This window comes from Dendropsophus ebraccatus, chromosome 4, assembly GCF_027789765.1.
Source record: "Dendropsophus ebraccatus isolate aDenEbr1 chromosome 4, aDenEbr1.pat, whole genome shotgun sequence".
Lineage (NCBI taxonomy): Eukaryota > Metazoa > Chordata > Amphibia > Anura > Hylidae > Dendropsophus > Dendropsophus ebraccatus.
Window position 1 is genome coordinate 153,721,266 of NC_091457.1, and position 18,038 is coordinate 153,739,303.

General features: G+C 43.3%; 1 protein-coding gene across 1 annotated transcript in view; it reads right to left on the reverse strand.

Moving 5' to 3' along the window:
* Positions 1–18,038, reverse strand: part of PTPRC (protein tyrosine phosphatase receptor type C) — a 106,802-nt gene that overhangs the window by 17,543 nt on the left and 71,221 nt on the right. The window contains exons 15-28 of the mRNA XM_069967498.1: positions 16,505–16,528; positions 14,336–14,488; positions 9,964–10,160; positions 9,104–9,164; positions 6,558–6,666; positions 5,711–5,745; positions 4,253–4,362; positions 3,781–3,871; positions 3,618–3,694; positions 2,683–2,719; positions 2,488–2,585; positions 1,610–1,735; positions 1,027–1,181; positions 482–617 (exon numbers count right to left, since the gene is read on the reverse strand). Of these exons, the coding sequence (XP_069823599.1) occupies positions 482–617; positions 1,027–1,181; positions 1,610–1,735; positions 2,488–2,585; positions 2,683–2,719; positions 3,618–3,694; positions 3,781–3,871; positions 4,253–4,362; positions 5,711–5,745; positions 6,558–6,666; positions 9,104–9,164; positions 9,964–10,160; positions 14,336–14,488; positions 16,505–16,528 (1,409 nt within the window). The remainder of the gene's footprint in view (positions 1–481; positions 618–1,026; positions 1,182–1,609; positions 1,736–2,487; positions 2,586–2,682; positions 2,720–3,617; positions 3,695–3,780; positions 3,872–4,252; positions 4,363–5,710; positions 5,746–6,557; positions 6,667–9,103; positions 9,165–9,963; positions 10,161–14,335; positions 14,489–16,504; positions 16,529–18,038) is intronic.

Sequence of the window (18,038 nt, forward strand, 5' to 3'; positions counted from 1 at the left end):
TAGGTCTTAGTTTCAAAGGGTGTCTTATTTTTCCATGAAGAAGAATTTTTAATGTCACATGCCCAGCAGGGACAGAACGTACGGTATTGAGGCTTCTGGCCACCAGGGGGAGCTCACCATAGCACACTGGTACAGCACAGCAGGGACAGTGTACGGTATGGCAGCAGGCGACGGGATAACCGCAGACTGTGTGCAACTCTACATCTGGCGGTTGGGGGTTCCTTGCCTGCACATTTATAAGTGACAGCCGCAGAAGGGAACATCGGGGTGGGCAGCAGGTGATGGTTTTCATGTCCTGCATGCAGCTGTTCTGCAACGGACGGTGAAGGGAGGGGACAACAGCGATGGGCTAAAAACTTTGGGGGGATGCCTTATATTTAGCAATTCCACAAAACCTCTACTAGGTCTTATTTTGAGGGAAACAGTATAAGATTATAAACCACAGTGATAAAATGAGAGTCAAGTTCACGTCTATACTCACCTCCACTTGCACCATCAAACAGCGCTGGCGCCTCAGCTGTACCACGTAGCCGTACACATCCACCCTGCCCTCTGCCTCCAGACCTTCCAACATGGCATCAATGCTTATATAGGTTCCTGTACGCCCAACACCAGCACTGAAAACAGGAAGAATCAAAGGTCATAACTGTGCATTGTAGATAAAGCAAAGTATAGCAACAAGAACAAAAAAAAGTGTAATGTAATCTATATAAACATTCAACATGTCAAAAGTTTTGATCACACGGCAATCCTGAGATCTGCTGTGATCATGGGTGACAGCTGGGAGAACCCACTTCCCTCCCCGGCCAGCCACCCGATCTGACTATTCTACGTAATATCATAGATAACACGTGTTTTTCACGCTATCTTGTTCTTATATTTTGCTTAATGGTGCGTTCACACCTACAGGATCTGCAGCTGATTTTCTGCAGCAGATTTCATCTAAATAACTGAACACAGCATCAAATCTGCTGCGGATCCTGTAGGTGTGAACGCACCCTAAAAGGTATAAAAGCTCTAAATTACCTGCAATGAACAATTATCGGCCCGCTGAAGAAATTGCTCAAAGCATTGACCCTACGACGTAGCTTCAGCAAGAGGTTGGGGTCATCTGGTACTCCATGATCTGGCCACACAGTGAACTGGATGTGAGTGATGTCACGCTCCGATTTTTCACGCCGCTATATTATAGGGATAGGAAAGTATTTGTGATTAGAATTGTAGCCTATATATATTGGTCAGTATACATGTAACTTAAATCTCCAACTGATGGAATATTGCTGGGATTTCCCATCATATTATGATCTATCGGGGTCTAACTTTTGGAGCCCCCATTGATGGTGAAATATGTCCACTATCTTCCAGAGACAGCACCACTCTCTTCTCCAGTTCAGGTGTGGTTTGCAATTAAGCTCCATTTACTTCAATGGAACTGAGTTACAAAACCTTCACCCAAACTGGTAATGAAGGGTAGCCCTAGATTTAGCCCAGAGGTCTGATCAGGTACCAAGATACTAATTCCATGACTGCAACTTAAGTGAATGCGCAAAATCTAAGATATTACAAGCTGCTCACTGTTCTTATAAGTGGAATAAACAGAGTAACGTACATTGTTGATGTGCAGTTTGCGGATAATATAATCGGGGAAGAATTTTTCCTGGGAGATCTTCACGTTGACATCCCCAAATGACTTGGTTTCGCCTTCTTTGGACGGCCAGTACTGAGCGCACTTGTTCTACAATGCAGAAACACAATTATATGACAATAAGAACTTTTTCAATATTTCTTTCTATTTTGTTTCCCAAACTTAAAAGAATATTCCAGGAAAAATCAACTTTTCCCCAACCACAGGATGGGGGAAAAGTAAGAGATTGCTGGGGTCCGACCTTTATACCCCCAACGATTTCCATAGCGGGCCGCCGGCCTCTGTATTATGAATAGAGCCGTGGGTACGGCACATGACCCGCGGCTCTATTCATTCCTATGGAGCGACGGAGAGAGCAGAGTATGCCGGAAGAGCACTGTACTGTACCCCATCTATAATACAGAAGCTGGACCCCGAATCAGAGATCTGCGGGGGATACAGAGGTTGGACCCCCAGCAATCTCCTCCTGTGGATAGGGGGAAAGTTGATTTTTCCTGGAATCCTACACGGCCTGGATTCAGGAGCACATTAGCCTCTTTGTTACCCAAAACGAATTAACAAGATTGTAGATTCAATAGCACCAAACCAATAGAACCCATATTATTCCATATTGTTGAAATATGTACAAAAAACTTTGTGTTAGATAATGGAGTTAAGAGGAACAAATGGAAAGAGCTCTGAATGGGATGAAGCAGCTTGCATTGTATTGTACTGGACATGCAAGCTGCTGAAGAGACACTTCCTTTTTTTTATAAAACAAATTGTAAATATTTTGATTTAATAAAATGCATAAAACACAATAACAATATGTCCATAGCCACAGAATTGTAAGTTCCACTTACACGGTTCCCTTCCTCACAGCGCGTGACCATCACAATGATCGTTGACTTCTGCTCCCAGATCATCCTCCAGAAATCATTCATAGTTTCCTCCTTGGGGCCTGTGAAATATCCCAAAATAAATATATATATAAAAAGAATGTATTTTACAGTATATAAACTTAGATAAGAAGAATGCCTTATTGGAATGGAATTTACCTTGGGCAGCAATGTATTTTCTTGGTTCTTTAAATCCCTGCATAATGAAATAAGACAATTTTATATATATATATATATATATATATATATATATATATATATATTTATTTATTTATACGTTATCACACAAAGTTTTAGAAATGTATTACTGGAAGCAGTAAGGGCCAATATGACCTCTCTACTGCATTCTGTGGCTGTGTTGGGAACCGCAGGGCCACTTAAAGTGTACCTGTTGTTATAACTTCCAAAATCTAAACCAAAAGTAGATGTGATATAAAGCAAGTTTGCAATTTACATTCTTTTTTTTAGTTATCATGAAGAACACGGCACTTCCTGTTTTCTTTTTTTTTTCTCTCAAAGAGTCAGAAAACAGGAAGTCCTGTGTATTTCGGCCATCTGAGCGCTCACAGAGAGAAGGCAGTCATGTGATTGATGGATACATTGAGCTGTAACTCTCTCTACTGGCCGGATTTCTTGTGTTTAGTCTTTTTTTTTTTTTTTTCAACCAGCACAAGTCAGAAAATCTGCCTTCAGGAGACTGGACCTGGATTTCTGGTAAGTTCAGCTTTGGATACAGCAGGATAACAACATAAAAAATAATAAAGGTATATTGCAAACTTGCTTTATATGACATCTACTGTTGATTAAGATTTTAAAAGTTATAACGACAGTGACACTTTAAGCCCTGGCCCCACGACAATTACATGGCTGTAGTGCTGCTGCATGCAGATCCTGAGCCTCCCCAATGTCTACATAATACATGTTAGCGTTAGAAAAGATTTTACACTTGGGAACGCTGTCTGCTTGAGCAGCCCTGCAGTTCCTGACACAGCCACTGGTGTCAGCAGAGAGGCTGTGTTGCCCCTTATTGTAGCCATTCAATTTAAAACTAGGAGTCATGTTGAATTTCAATTTCACCATTTTTTCATCCTTACATTGATGTAGCTGGCATTTATATAGTCGGATCCCAGTTCTCCGTGTATCTCGGATAAGACCACTCTGTTATCATCATCTGGAAAATTTACAATTAAAAACATCAGTCTGTTTGATAAATTTATCCAAAATTGGACACCTACTGTAAATACAATACAAACTTACACGGTAAAATATCAATGTAGCGGTTTTTAGACTGGTTGTAGGGTTTTCTGGCTTCTTTGACGGAGAATTTGCTGAACACGCGTGGAATGCTCTGAAGATTAAAAATATATATATTTTCCAGAGTGAATGTATCGACAACTGATTTCCGGAATCAATATATTCTCTGAAATTCTGAAGAGTAAATCATGGTGCACTGTAGTGATGGGGTGTTTGCTTGTAGTTTAGGCAACAAAGTGTCTGTTTCTTATAGTCTGCAGTCATGGGACTCACGCAAAGTTCCCCAGATTGCATCCATAATGATATGGCAGAGCACCATTTACCAGACAAAAAAAAGGAAGCTGAATGCAATGTGCACATAGCGTTCAGCTGCCTGTCTAAGAAACACTCAGAGGGTATATATATATATATATATATATATATATATATATATATATATATATAATTTTTTTTAAATATCTAAACTAATCATTACCTGGAATTCATCGAGAAATAGTCGTCCCTCATCTGCATTCTTTCTCTTGTATGTCTCCAGGAGTTGTTCCAATGGGATGGGATCAATGCTCAAAAGCTGTCTCTCATCATCTTTGAAAAAAAAAGGCACATTAAGATCTCAAAGAAAAAGAAGATATTCAACTAAAAAATCTAATCTGCTGATATGTCCCTATAGAGCACGGGGCGCTGAGGATGAAGGGCATTTTCTTACCTTGATCCTCAGCACTGTGTTGAGGATATTTGTAGGTTATTTCATATGCTAGCTAGGTGTTTTGGTGCACTGGCGGCCGAGCTATTGACCTCAGTGCACTGATCCGCCCCGGCCAGTCCGCCTGGGACATATCAATAGGTTACATGCTTCCTGCACATACCCAGAAACCAAAAAAGTGATGGTCCCATTTATCTAAACTGGGCTTAAAGCCCACAATCTGCCCCCCCCCCCCCCAAAACCACTTGTACCTTTGGATAGCTGCTTTTAATCCAAGATCTGTTGTGGGGTCCGTTCGGCCGGTGATGCAGTTATTGTCCTAAAAACAACTTTTAAACTTGCAGCCTCGTGCCCAACAGCCCGGGCTTAGAATGTCTATGCATTAGGCTGGCACAACCTCTCTGTCCCTCCTCCCCACCCTCCTCATCATTAGGAATGCTCCGGCAGATTGTCTCCTATTTCTCAGCTGTGTGAATACTGAACAGGGGCTGGATCGTTAAGGCAACTGTGCAATGTTCAGACAGGAGAAAATGTTCCAGTGGCATTCCTAATGATGAAAAGGGTGGGGAGGAGGGACGGAGGGGTGGTGCAAAGTTAGGGCACAGATATTCTATTCTAAGCCCCGACCATTGGACACGGGGCTGCAAGTTTAAAAGTTGCTTTTTAGGACAATAACCGCATCACCTGCCGAACGGACCACAGGGCAGATCTTGGATTAAAAGCAGCTATCTGATGGTACAAGTGGTTTGGGGGGGGGGGTCACAGTAGTGTAATTTGGTGGGGGCAGAGGGAGCGGCTGCTCCAGGGCCCACATAGGCAGGGGGCCCACTGAAAATTTCACCAGTTAATGCTGTCGGCAAAAGCTCACTTGGCTGCTGGCTGCTGTGCCTGACTATTTAACGGTATGCTCTCCTGAGAAGCACATACAATTAAGTGCGGCAAGTGAAGAAAGCATTGACTCTCCTCCCTGCCAATCACAGGGAGGGCCACTCCCTGCCTTAGAGCTGCTGCACACAAGTGACATCACTCAAGAGCTCGCAGAGGCGGGAGAGAGGGGACTCCAGAAGGCTACAGTGTTGCAGCCGTGCAGAGACAATGCCGCCCTGTGAGACATTCCCTTATGGGCAGATTGTCATACTGTCAGTGGGAGGTCCGCACAGGGATAGATTGTTCAATGCAGCAACACAGTAATTCATCATAATAATGATAGTAACTGAAATATCTGGTTACCTTGCTCAGTTAGTGGATAGTGATCTTCAAAATTGCTGAAATAACAAGAATATTGGTTACTACAGTCTTTGAACATGAAAATCAATAATAAAACAAAGCTTCTGTTTCTAAAGACTTATTTCTATAGGATTTTCCAGGTAAAATTGGTTGATAGCCTTTACCCTGTTTAGACATCAGGCACCCATTAGATTAGCTGTTTGTACCCAGACTCCACAGTGAATAGAGCTGGATATGGTTTACTGCATAGTGGCCGTTCCTGGTTACTGCAGCTCCTATTCACTTGAAGGGGGGCTAAGCTGCAGTCACTATGCAGTGAGAGGAGCCATCGGTTTCCAGCCTTATTCACCACATAGACCTAGCTATGGCAGCCTCACTCAACAGCTGATTGGGGGGGTGCAGGGTGTTTGCTTCCCACCAATCATCAATATATGGCCTATCCTTGCTTAACTATTAGAACAAATTATATATATTATTATTATTCCATTCCATCTGCTCTTATACTGTGACTACAATGACATTGCCACCTGATCAGACTCCATGCTGCATTTTATGAAAGTGATGTCAGATTTGGTAGCTTGGAGGTAACTACAATTTCCAACACGAAAAGGCCCAACGAGCCATAAGAATGGGCACCGCTTTATAGAAAAACCTATAATTATTCATATGAGCATAGCTATAGCATTGCTTAATAGGGTCCTGGTGTCTGAGAGATGCTAGAAGATTTCTACCATATAGAATGGCCCATGGTGGGTGGTGGATCTGAATACAGATTTAACACTAGGAGCTGCTAGTTATAGGATATATGATAAAATGTAGTTTACGATTATAAAGTGGGTGTCCACATTACCATGAAGATCTTCTCCGCAGAATGTAGATTTTGTACATGACAAGGATCAGAGCCACGCATGTGATGGTGATGAAAAAAGCCAAAAATCCAATAAGAGCCTTATCATTATCTAAAATACACAAAGGAAAGCTTGGTAAAATGCTGTAAATGGCTTAGACTAAAATCATAAAAGGGAGAGCTAGGGACTGGAGACTGGGCCAACAGACTGCTTCTCTGATGGAAGGGGACACAACAGACTGCTTCTCTGATGGAAGGGGACACAACAGACTGCTTCTCTGATGGAAGGGGACACAACAGACTGCTTCTCTGATGGAAGGGGACACAACAGACTGCTTCTCTGATGGAAGGGGACACAACAGACTGCTTCTCTGATGGAAGGGGACACAACAGACTGCTTCTCTGATGGGATGGGATACTGCAGACTGCTTCCCTGATGGAATGGGACACAACAGACTGCTTCTCTGATGGGATGGGATACTGAAATACTGCAGACTGCTTCACTGATGGAAGGGGACACACAGACTGCTTCTCTGATGGAATGGACACAACAGACTGCTTCTCTGAAGGGATGGGACACAACAGACTGCTTCTCTGATGGGATGGGATACAGCAGACTGTTTCTCTGATGGAAGGAGACACAACAGACTGCTTCTCTGATAGGATGGGACACAACAGACTGCTTCTCTGATGGGATGCGATACAACAGACTGCTTCTCTGATGGGATGGGACACGACAGACTGCTTCTCTAATGGAATGGGACACAACAGACTGCTTCTCTGATGGAAGGTGACACAACAGACTGCTTCTCTTATGGAATAGGACACATCAGACTGCTTCTCTGATGGAATGGGATACAGCAGACTGCTTCTTTGATGGAATGGACACAACAGACTGCTTCTCTGATGGAATGGACACAACAGACTGCTTCTCTGAAGGGATGGGACACAACAGACTGGTTCTCTGACGGGATGGGACACAACAGACTGCTTCTCTGATGGGATGGGATACAGCAGACTGTTTCTCTGATGGAAGGAGACACAGCAGACTGCTTCTCTGATAGGATGGGACACAACAGACTGCTTCTCTGATGGGATGCGATACAACAGACTGCTTCTCTGATGGGATGGGACACGACAGACTGCTTCTCTGATGGAATGGGACACAACAGACTGCTTCTCTGATGGAAGGTGACACAACAGACTGCTTCTCTGATGGAATAGGACACAACAGACTGCTTCTCTGATGGAATGGGATAGAGCAGACTGCTTCTTTGATGGAATGGACACAACAGACTGCTTTTCTGATGGAAATGGACACACAGACTGCTTCTCTCATTGAATAGGACACACAGACTGCTTCTCTGATGAAATAGGACACACAGACTGCTTATATGATGTAATGGACACAACAGACTCGTTCTTTGAAGGGATGGGACACAGCAGACTGCTTCTCTAAAGGGATGGTACACAACAGACTGCTTCTCTAAAGGGATGGGATGGGACACAACAGACTGCTTCTCTGATAGGATGGGGCACAACAGACTGTTTCTCTGATGGGATACAACAGACTGCTTCTCTGATGGGATGGTATACAACAGACTGCTTCTCTGATGAAATAGGACACACAGAATGCTTCTCTGATGGAATAGGACACAACAGACTGCTTCCCTGATGAGATGGGACACAACAGACTGCTTCTCTGACAGAATGGAACACAGCAGACTGCTTCTGTGACAGAATTGGACACAACAGACTGCTTCTCTGATGGGATGGAACACAACAGACTTTATATATCAAAATTTAAGAGGCCACAGGAGAGAAATAATGTATAATTAAAAAAATAAATAAATAAAGACTTAGGGAGAAAACATTTTGCACCCTAATAAATACAAATGAATAATAAAACAATTACGGTAAATGCATAGCCCTTCATTTAGAGATCTACTGTGGGATGTGGATGAATTTTAGCTTCTGATATGGAGTTAATGGACTCCTATGGAGGCATTTATAATTTTACATGACAAAAGATGAACAACACAAAGGGGGACATTTATTAAGCCTGACGTTTCCTGCGCCGGACTTAAAAATGTCCCCGCAGCTCCGCCGGTATGGAGATTTATGTAGAGGCGGACTGCCTCTACATAAATCCCATGCGCGCCGGTGCACACGGCAGAAAATCTACGCCAAGGACTGGAGTAGGTTTTCTGCGTATCTTTAGGCGGAAACCCCCCCAGACCCCCCCCCCCCCCCCCGGCGTAAAGTGCTGTTTTCCGAATATTTTCGCCCATTTCATTCGCAAATTGGCACTTTCCGCAGAAAATCCACATTTCACTGTTTGATACATGTCCCTCAAAAGGTTGTTGGGCCGGGCTGCAGAACCGATTCATGACAATAAACAGAGTTCATTACAGAGAGACGACCACTTGCAATGCAAATATATGTTTTATCTTTAAGATCCAGAAGTCTTGTTAAAATTGATTTGCTGAACCTTAGTGTGAATAAGAGTCTTAAACAATTGTCAGAAATTGTCTATTTATTGTACTTACACTTTGTTTTTGCCTCTACTTGAATGGGATCTCCTGTCAGTATATTATTTTTATATTGAATCTGCAAATAAAATGTAATGTATACTTATGTTAGATTACACTCCCAGCTGTTTTTTCACCTGATTTCATGGGTTAACACAATGTTAATTCTATACAGTACATCCCAGTTGGCAAAAAGGGATACCATCCATTCATCTTTATAACCTGAACATACTCAGCCATTTAGGCTCCTACAAATTCAGTATGGTCTGCAACATTATTGAGTACAGCAAGATAAACATGTAGAAGGGGGAAGTGGCTACATTCACACCAGTAAAGGGAACAGACCCACTACTGTGCGCCCCAGTATACATCAACATCCCATTTTTTATAGCAATGTATACCTGGGATATACAGCATTAAAGGGGTACTCCGGCGATTTTTTTCAAAATCAGCTGGTTTCAGAAAGTTATATAGATTTGTAATTTACTTCTATTTAAAAATCTCAAGTCTTTCGGTACTTATCAGCTGCTGTATGTCCTGCAGGAAGTGGTTATTTTTCAGTCTGAGACAGTGCTCTCTGCTGCCACCTCTGTCCATGTCAGGAACTGTCTAGAGTCCAGAGTCAGGACAGAGGTGGCAGCAGAGAGCACTGTCTCAGACTGAAAAATAACCACTTCATGCAGGACATACAGCAGCTGATAAGTACTAAAAGACTTGAGATTTTTAAACAGAAGTAAATTACAAATCTATATAACTTTCTGAAACCAGTTGGTTTGAAAGAAACACGATTTTCGCCGGAGTACCCTTTAACACGTTGTGAAAATCACAAGTTAAAACAAGTTTATTTGATGTTTTAATGATAAAATGATGTTTCTTACCTTAAATCTGTATGTTGTCAGGTAGTACAGATCTCTTAAGGAGAACTTACAATCATTTTTTTCTTCGACTCTGTCATTGGATGTAAGTATGCAAGCTCCTCGTTTCCCATTAATATGTACAGGCGGGTTACATGTGATGGTGATTGTATTATGGGTCGATCCAACTTCTGGCTTTGCGCAGGTAACTAGACCTGGTTCTAAATGACAAAAAGAAGATGAGAGATTTATAGAAACACAAATTAATAATAATAATAACAGGAATATAAAACAGGTTTATTATAGCCCAAAGCATCAACTACTACTTTACTGCTTTTTTGTCACTTAAGGGGGTGAAATTTTTCATTGTCTACTTTTAATTTAGTAAAACCAGTTATCACAACAGCCATCATACTATAGCACTACAAGCCTATGCTTTATTAACCCTTTGAGGACCAGGCCCAAAATGACCCAGTGGACCGCGCAAATTTTGATCTTTGGGCTTTCGTTTTTCCCTCCTCCCCTTCTAAGAGCTCCAGCACTCTCAGTTTTCTATCTACAAGCCATGTAATGGCTTATTTGTTACAGGAATAGTTGTACTTTGTAATGGCGTCTTTCATTTTACCATAACATGTATGACGGAATCCCAAAAATATTATTTATGAAGATATAAATAGGTGAAATCGTAAGAAAGAATGCAATATGGTAACGTTTGGGGGGCTCCTGTGTCTACGTAATACACTATATGGTAACAGCGACATGATACTATTATTCTATAGGTCAGTCCGAACACAACCATATGCAGGTTACACAGATTCTCTAATGTTATATATTCTTTTTTTAATGAAATCCTTTTTTTGGCAATTAAATATTAATAAAATGGGCCTATTGTGACGCTTATAACGGTTTTATTTTTCCACCTACGGGGCTGTATGGGGTGTCATTTTTTCCGCCATGATCTCTAGTTTTTATTAATACCATATTTGTGAAGATTGGACGTTTTGATCACTTTTTATAATTTTTTTATATATATAATGTAACATCAAATCGGTAATCCGCGCACTTTTTTCCCTCTTTTCGTGTACGCCGTTCACCGATCACAATGACGCTTGTTATATTTTAATAGATCGGACAATTACGCACGCTACGGTATATTATATGTTTATCTATTTATTTATTTTTATATGTTTTATTTATATAATGGGAAAGGGGGGTGATTTAAACTTTTATTGGGGGAGGGGTTTTGGGGCAGTGTGTTAGTGATTTTAACTTTTTTTTTTAATACATTGTAAGTCCCTTTGGGGGACTTGTACATACATAACTTTCCTTTTGTACATTGATCACTGCTTTACCATAGGCATAGCATTGATCAGTGCTATCGGCGCTCTGCTCATTGAGCCTGCCTGTGCAGGCTCAGTGACCAGAGCGCCGATCGGACCGCACGGAGGCAGGTGAGAGACCTCCGGCGGTCCGTTTTACCGATCGGGACCCAAGCAGTCAGACTGCGGGGGTCCCGATCGGTAAGTGACAGGGGACTCCCCCTGTCACTTACACTTAAATTCCGCGCCCGCTGCGTTTAAGCGATCGCTGCAGCGTGTCATTAACGGTGAGGTGTCGGCCCCCACCTGCTATGAAGCGCGCTGTGCTCCGGAGCGCGCTTCATAGCTCAGGACGTACCGGTACGTCCAGGGTCATCTGGAGACAGAGTTCCAGGACGTACCGGTACATCCTAGGTCGTCTAGGGGTTAAAGGGGTACTCCAGCTAAAAAAAAATTCTTTCAAATCAAATGGTATCTGAAAATGCCAGAGGTTTATACCTTATTTCTAGAGATGAGTGAATCACTCGAAAATTTGTTTCGCAAACTTTGCGAATATTTGTATGACTTTGCGAATATTCGTGAAAACACCTACAAACGAATTTTTTTAATTAAAAAAAGCAAACTATAGTAGCTACAATAGTGGGACTATTACAGAGTCAATTATTTTTTTAAACAGCTGTTGCTGTGACAGTGTCAAAATTGGAAAATGTCAATTTTAAAAAAAAATGTCAGTCAGCCTGTCAATCATTCCCTTTCCGCCATGGACAGTAGTGGACGTTGATGGATGAGTGGCGTAATATCAATCTTCTCCCAGGACAGCATTGGACATTGGTAAATGAGCACCCAGTGAGGTATTATGATGGACAGTGTTCACTGTAACTTCCTATAATGCAAACCCAGCACCCAGTGACTTCCTATAATGCACACCCAGCACCCAGTGACTTCCTATAATGCATACCCAGCACCCAGTGACTTCCTATAATGCACACCCAGCACCCAGTGACTTCCTATAATGCACACCCAGCACCCAGTGACTTCCTATAATGCACACCCAGCACCCAGTGACTTCCTATAATGCACACCCAGCACCCAGTGACTTCCTAGCTCGTTCCCACTGAGCAAAAGCAGCTGAATTTCTGCGCTGAATCAGCGCTGAAATTTCAGCCGTTAAAATAGATGCAGAGCTAATTTCCATTGTGTTGAATGGAAATTCTGTTCTGCAGTTCACACAGTGGAATTTCCGCACTGAACTAATCCGCTTTCCGCCAGAAGAATGAACATGTTCATTCTTCCGCTAGCGGAAGCCTATACAAATCAATGGGGCTCTGATTTTCTGTTTCAGCGCAGAATACAATCGTAATACAAGCGGAATACAATCGTAATACAAGCGGAAATTACTCGCTGAATCAGCGCGGAAATGGGGAAAAGGGGGGGGGAGGAGGATTCTAGTATATGTTCTGGTATAGTCTAGTTTACTCACCAAATACTCGCTGAATTTCAGCGCTGAATACATGCGGATTCAGCGCGGATTCCTCGAGTATTCCGCGCTGAATTTGTCAAGAGCTGATTACGAGCTGAACACTTTCCTAGCAGAATACGCAGGGATTCTGCTTACATTCTGCTTATATTCTGCTCGGAATTCAGCGTCAGTTGATTTCAGGCGGAAATATTTCCTTGCGTAATCCGCTCCTTTTGCTCTGTGTGAACGTAGCCTAATGCACACCCAGCACCCAGTGACTTCCTATAATGTACACCCAGCACCCAGTGACTTCCTATAATGTACACCCAGCACCCAGTGACTTCCTATAATGCACACCCAGCACCCAGTGACTTCCTATAATGTACACCCAGCACCCAGTGACTTCCTATAATGCACACCCAGCACCCAGTGACTTCCTATAATGCACACCCAGCACCCAGTGACTTCCTATAATGCACACCCAGCACCCAGTGACTTCCTATAATGTACACCCAGCACCCGGTGGCTTCCTATAATGCACACCCAGCACCTGGTGACTTCCTATAATGCACACCCAGCACGCAGTGACTTCCTATAATGCACACCCAGCACGCAGTGACTTCCTATAATGTACACCCAGCACCCAGTGACTTCCTATAATGTACACCCAGCACCCAGTGACTTCCTATAATGTACACCAAGCACCTGGTGACTTCCTATAATGCACACCCAGCACCCAGTGACTTCCTATAATGCACACCCAGCACCCAGTGACTTCCTATAATGCACACCCAGCACCCAGTGACTTCCTATAATGCACACCCAGCACCCAGTGACTTCCTATAATGTACACCCAGCACCCAGTGACTTCCTATAATGCACACCCAGCACCCAGTGACTTCCTATAATGCACACCCAGCACCCAGTGACTTCCTATAATGCACACCCAGCACCCAGATTTTTTTTTTTAAATTAAGGCATCATTTTAAGGTATATGTAATTTTTTTAGATAGGTTGGAGTGTGAAAAGTAAATATATTTTACTGTATAATATTAATTCTGATTTCTGACCCAATATAGATTTCAGCAATTTTCAGGGGGGTCTAAAAAAAACACCCAAAAACTCTTTTTAGAATTTTTTTTATTTGGCAGGTTTTGCGTCTTTTTCTCATTTTAGTGTTCATTCTAGGTTTTCTGTTGATGGGGGAAAACGCCAATATACATATAAACATGATGGGGGAGATTTATCAAACATGGTGTAAAGTGAAACTGGCTCAGTTGCCCCTAGCAACCAATCAGATTCCACCTTTCATTCCTCACAGACTCTTTGGAAAATGAAAGGTGGAATCTGATTGGTTGCTAGGGGCAACTGAGCCAGTTTCACTTTACACCATGTTTGATAAATCTCTCCCTATGTGTTCCCCCCCCCCCCCCCATTTTTACCCCTCTATAGAAGTCTATGGGAGAAAACGGCAACACTTCTGTGGAAAAACGCCCAGCGCAAAGCCTGCTGTAAACACACTGGAAAAAACGTCTTGAGTTATAAGTTATTAAAAAAATAAATGAGAAAAAACTAAACAAAAGAATTATAAACACAAAATTATAAAGTGATGACTTACTTCCTTCTCTTGTGTTACATGTTATAGTCTCAAATGAAGTCAAAAAGTGACCCGTTTCATCAACGTTGGCTGCTGTAACCTGGATAGTATATTTTGCGTAAGGTTGTAGGCCAGTAAACGTTTTAAAAAGGGATTCCATATAGCCGGAAGAACCTAAAACATGAAGAAAAATGATGCAGATCATTGTAAAATTCTAACGAAAAACAGTTGTACAAAAATTTTTATTCCATCCATAGGTCCCATCTCCAGCACGACACCCGGTGTAATGTAAGTCTATGGTGATGATCTGGAGATGCGTCAAAAAGCATCAGGGATAGCTGGATTTGGGAGCAGGGAGAACAGGAGGTCATGGACGCTCAGACACATATTCTGGTGCCAAATAAATGGATGTATATTAGATAAATTACATTATACACAGAACCGACCCAACCATGACAGGTCCACATTACAGTAAATACGGTATATATGTATGTATGATATGTAAGTTATATCATATTTTATCTGCAACTCTGAGGCCAAGTGTGTGTGTGTGTGTGTGTGTGTGTGTGTGCACCATGTCCCACTGTGTTCAATGGAAATCACCATTGAGATAGAGTATTCCTCAATATCCGTACACAATTCACTGCCAGGGGAATCTAAAACTTAAATTTTAATATTTTATTAAAAATGTCACCAAAAGGAAAAAAAAACACAACTGTTTATGAATCACAGCAAAAAAAAAAATGCGATCATCAAACAATATTCTGACCTTGGTGTAGACTAGATATAATATAAATTTGGCAGTATTACGGGCAGAGTGTTTGACAGTATTATATACAGAGGCACAGTATGTGGCAGTATTATAAGAACAATGTGTGGTAGTATTAGAGGCACAGTGTTTAGAAGTATTATATTTAGGGGCACGGTATGTGGCAGTATTGGGGCACAGTTTGTGGAAGTATTAGGGGCACAGTATTTGGTAGTATATTCAGGGGCGCAGTGTGTGCTTGGAGTTTATGTAGAGGTCTACGTGCTTGGAGTGTATGGGGATGGTGATTGTGTTTGGCACAAGGGGGAGGCATCAGTGTGTAGTGACTGGCACAGGGAGAGGCATCAGTGTAGTGATTGGCACAGGGAGAGGCATCAGTGTAGTGATTGGCACAGGGAGAGGCATCAGTGTAGTGACTGGCACAGGGGGGAGGCATAAGTGTAGTGATTGGCACAGGGAGAGGCATCAGTGTAGTGACTGGCACAGGGGGGAGGCATAAGTGTAGTGATTGGCACAGGGAGAGGCATCAGTGTAGTGACTGGCACAGGGGGAGGCATAAGTGTAGTGACTGGCACAGGGGGAGGCATAAGTGTAGTGACTGGCACAGGGGGGAGGCATCAGTGTAGTGACTGGCACAGGGAGAGGCATCAGTGTAGTGACTGGCACAGGGAGAGGCATAAGTGTAGTGACTGGCACAGGGGGGAGGCATAAGTGTAGTGATTGGCACCGGGAGAGGCATCAGTGTAGTGACTGGCACAGGGGGGAGGCATAAGTGTAGTGATTGGCACAGGGAGAGGCATCAGTGTAGTGGCTGGCACAGGGGGGAGGCATAAGTGTAGTGATTGGCACAGGGAGAGGCATCAGTGTAGTGGCTGGCACAGGGGGGAGGCATCAGTGTAGTGATTGGCACAGGGAGAGGCATCAGTGTAGTGACTGGCACAGGGGGGAGGCATAAGTGTAGTGATTGGCACAGGGAGAGGCATCAGTGTAGTGACTGGCACAGGTAGGAGGTGTCAGTGTAGTGACTGGCACAAGGGGGAGGCATCAGTGTAGTGACTGGCACAGGGGGGAGGCATAAGTGTAGTGATTGGCACAGGGAGAGGCATCAGTGTAGTGACTGGCACAGGTAGGAGGTGTCAGTGTAGTGACTGGCACAAGGGGGAGGCATCAGTGTAGTGACTGGCACAGGGGGGAGGCATCAGTGTAGTGACTGGCACAGGAGGGAGGCATATAAGCCTGGCTCCTGCACTTAGGAAGGACTGGAGAAAGAGGAAAGTTTATAGAAGAGAAGGCCAACTAGTAAGGAATTGCTATAGTCAATGCGGGAATGAATCAGAGCAAAAATAACTGAAGGAAATGTGGGATTTGTGCCTCCAAGCTTTTATTTATTGTGTCTATATAAGCAGCCAGAAAAGCTTTACCTGGTTTATTGGGCCGAAGGTGAGCTATAAGACAGAGAAAGACATCATTATTTCACTGTTATCCTGCAACAAAGGTTTTAATCATGCCCTCTGGCACAAGTGTGAACAAAACCTAACAAATAGGAAAAGGTGAAATTTTGTCCAGGAGATAAAGGGTTCATAACACAATTCAAGTATATAATGGTAGGGCACCACTGTATCAGAAGGAACCCAGAACCCATGTGCTACTGCTGGGTTTTTATTTATGTCAGTTGGCACTGGGGTATATGCAGCTGGGTTCTTCTATGCTTGTCTGCTTGATGTAGTATTACTTTTTTACCACAAGATGTCACTAGCTGGTATTTCTTCTGCAACCAGCACACTGTGTGCAATTATGCAACTCATTAAGTGCTAGAGAATGATTGCCAGCAGACTCCCTCCTCCCCAGAGGCCTGTTCCAAAAGGATCCATCCTATGAGGTATAGAGGTACCTCAAGCTGCTCTCCTTTAATGGGAGACTAGCCCCAGTTTCTCTTATAAAACATTGGTTGGTTCCTGGTGGGTTTAATTATTAGGAGTTAAGGGTAGTCCATTTTGTTAACCAGTACCACTACCTGAGAGAGAGTCACCTCAAGTCACTACCTAAAGCAGTACAATAACCTGTACCTGCACCTATCAACTTTTAGGCCATTTGCAGACGCTGCAAGAGACCGGCCGTTCCGTGACCCGGCCAGTCTCTGAAAAGATCCTCCCGGCCGGTACTGCAGTAGCAGCCGGATGATCTTTAGCCCTGCAGAGTTCTGATGCGGGCGCCCGCATCAGAACTCCCCACTGCCCACTATGGAGCGTACGGCCGGATCCGCTCGCTCCATAGTGTGCACTCACATGGGCTTCTGTGGCCGCTATTTGTTGTTGTTGTTGTTTGTTGTTGTACAACGGCCGTGGTTTTACGTAAATATACGTTGTGTGAACATAGCCTTATACTGTATTAACTGTATTGCACTGAAGTTCCCAAGTAAAGGTGTTACTTGTTTAAGTGCTGTGCTGATTCTTACCGCCGCACCTGCAGCGGCACCTGCACCCATACCTTGTGCTATACTTACAAGTGCCAGTGCCCATGTGTCTGGGGGTAGGTAACACCACTCCTGGCCAACATGACAAGTGTCCCAGCAGAAACACCAGGCCCACCTGCTGCATACCATCCTTAGCAACCTCCAGCCACGGCACTACTACACAGTGGCTTGGAGAAATGTGTATAGCTGACGTGCCCTGCTGACTACTGCTCGGTCCACTTGGGTAATCTTAAAGGGGTTATCCACTGCTACAAAAAACATGGCCACTTTTGCACCAATCTTGTCTTGATTGGGTGGCGTTTGGGTGGAGTTTGAAACTCAGTTCCATTGAAGTAAATGGAGCTTAATTGCAAACCACACCTGAACTGGAGACAAGAGTCGGGCAAAAGTGGACATGTTTATGTAGCGCTGGATAATCCCTTTAAGGGATCCCAGGGCCCATACTTCCGGACCTGGCACTCTGTGATCTCTTCCATTAGACA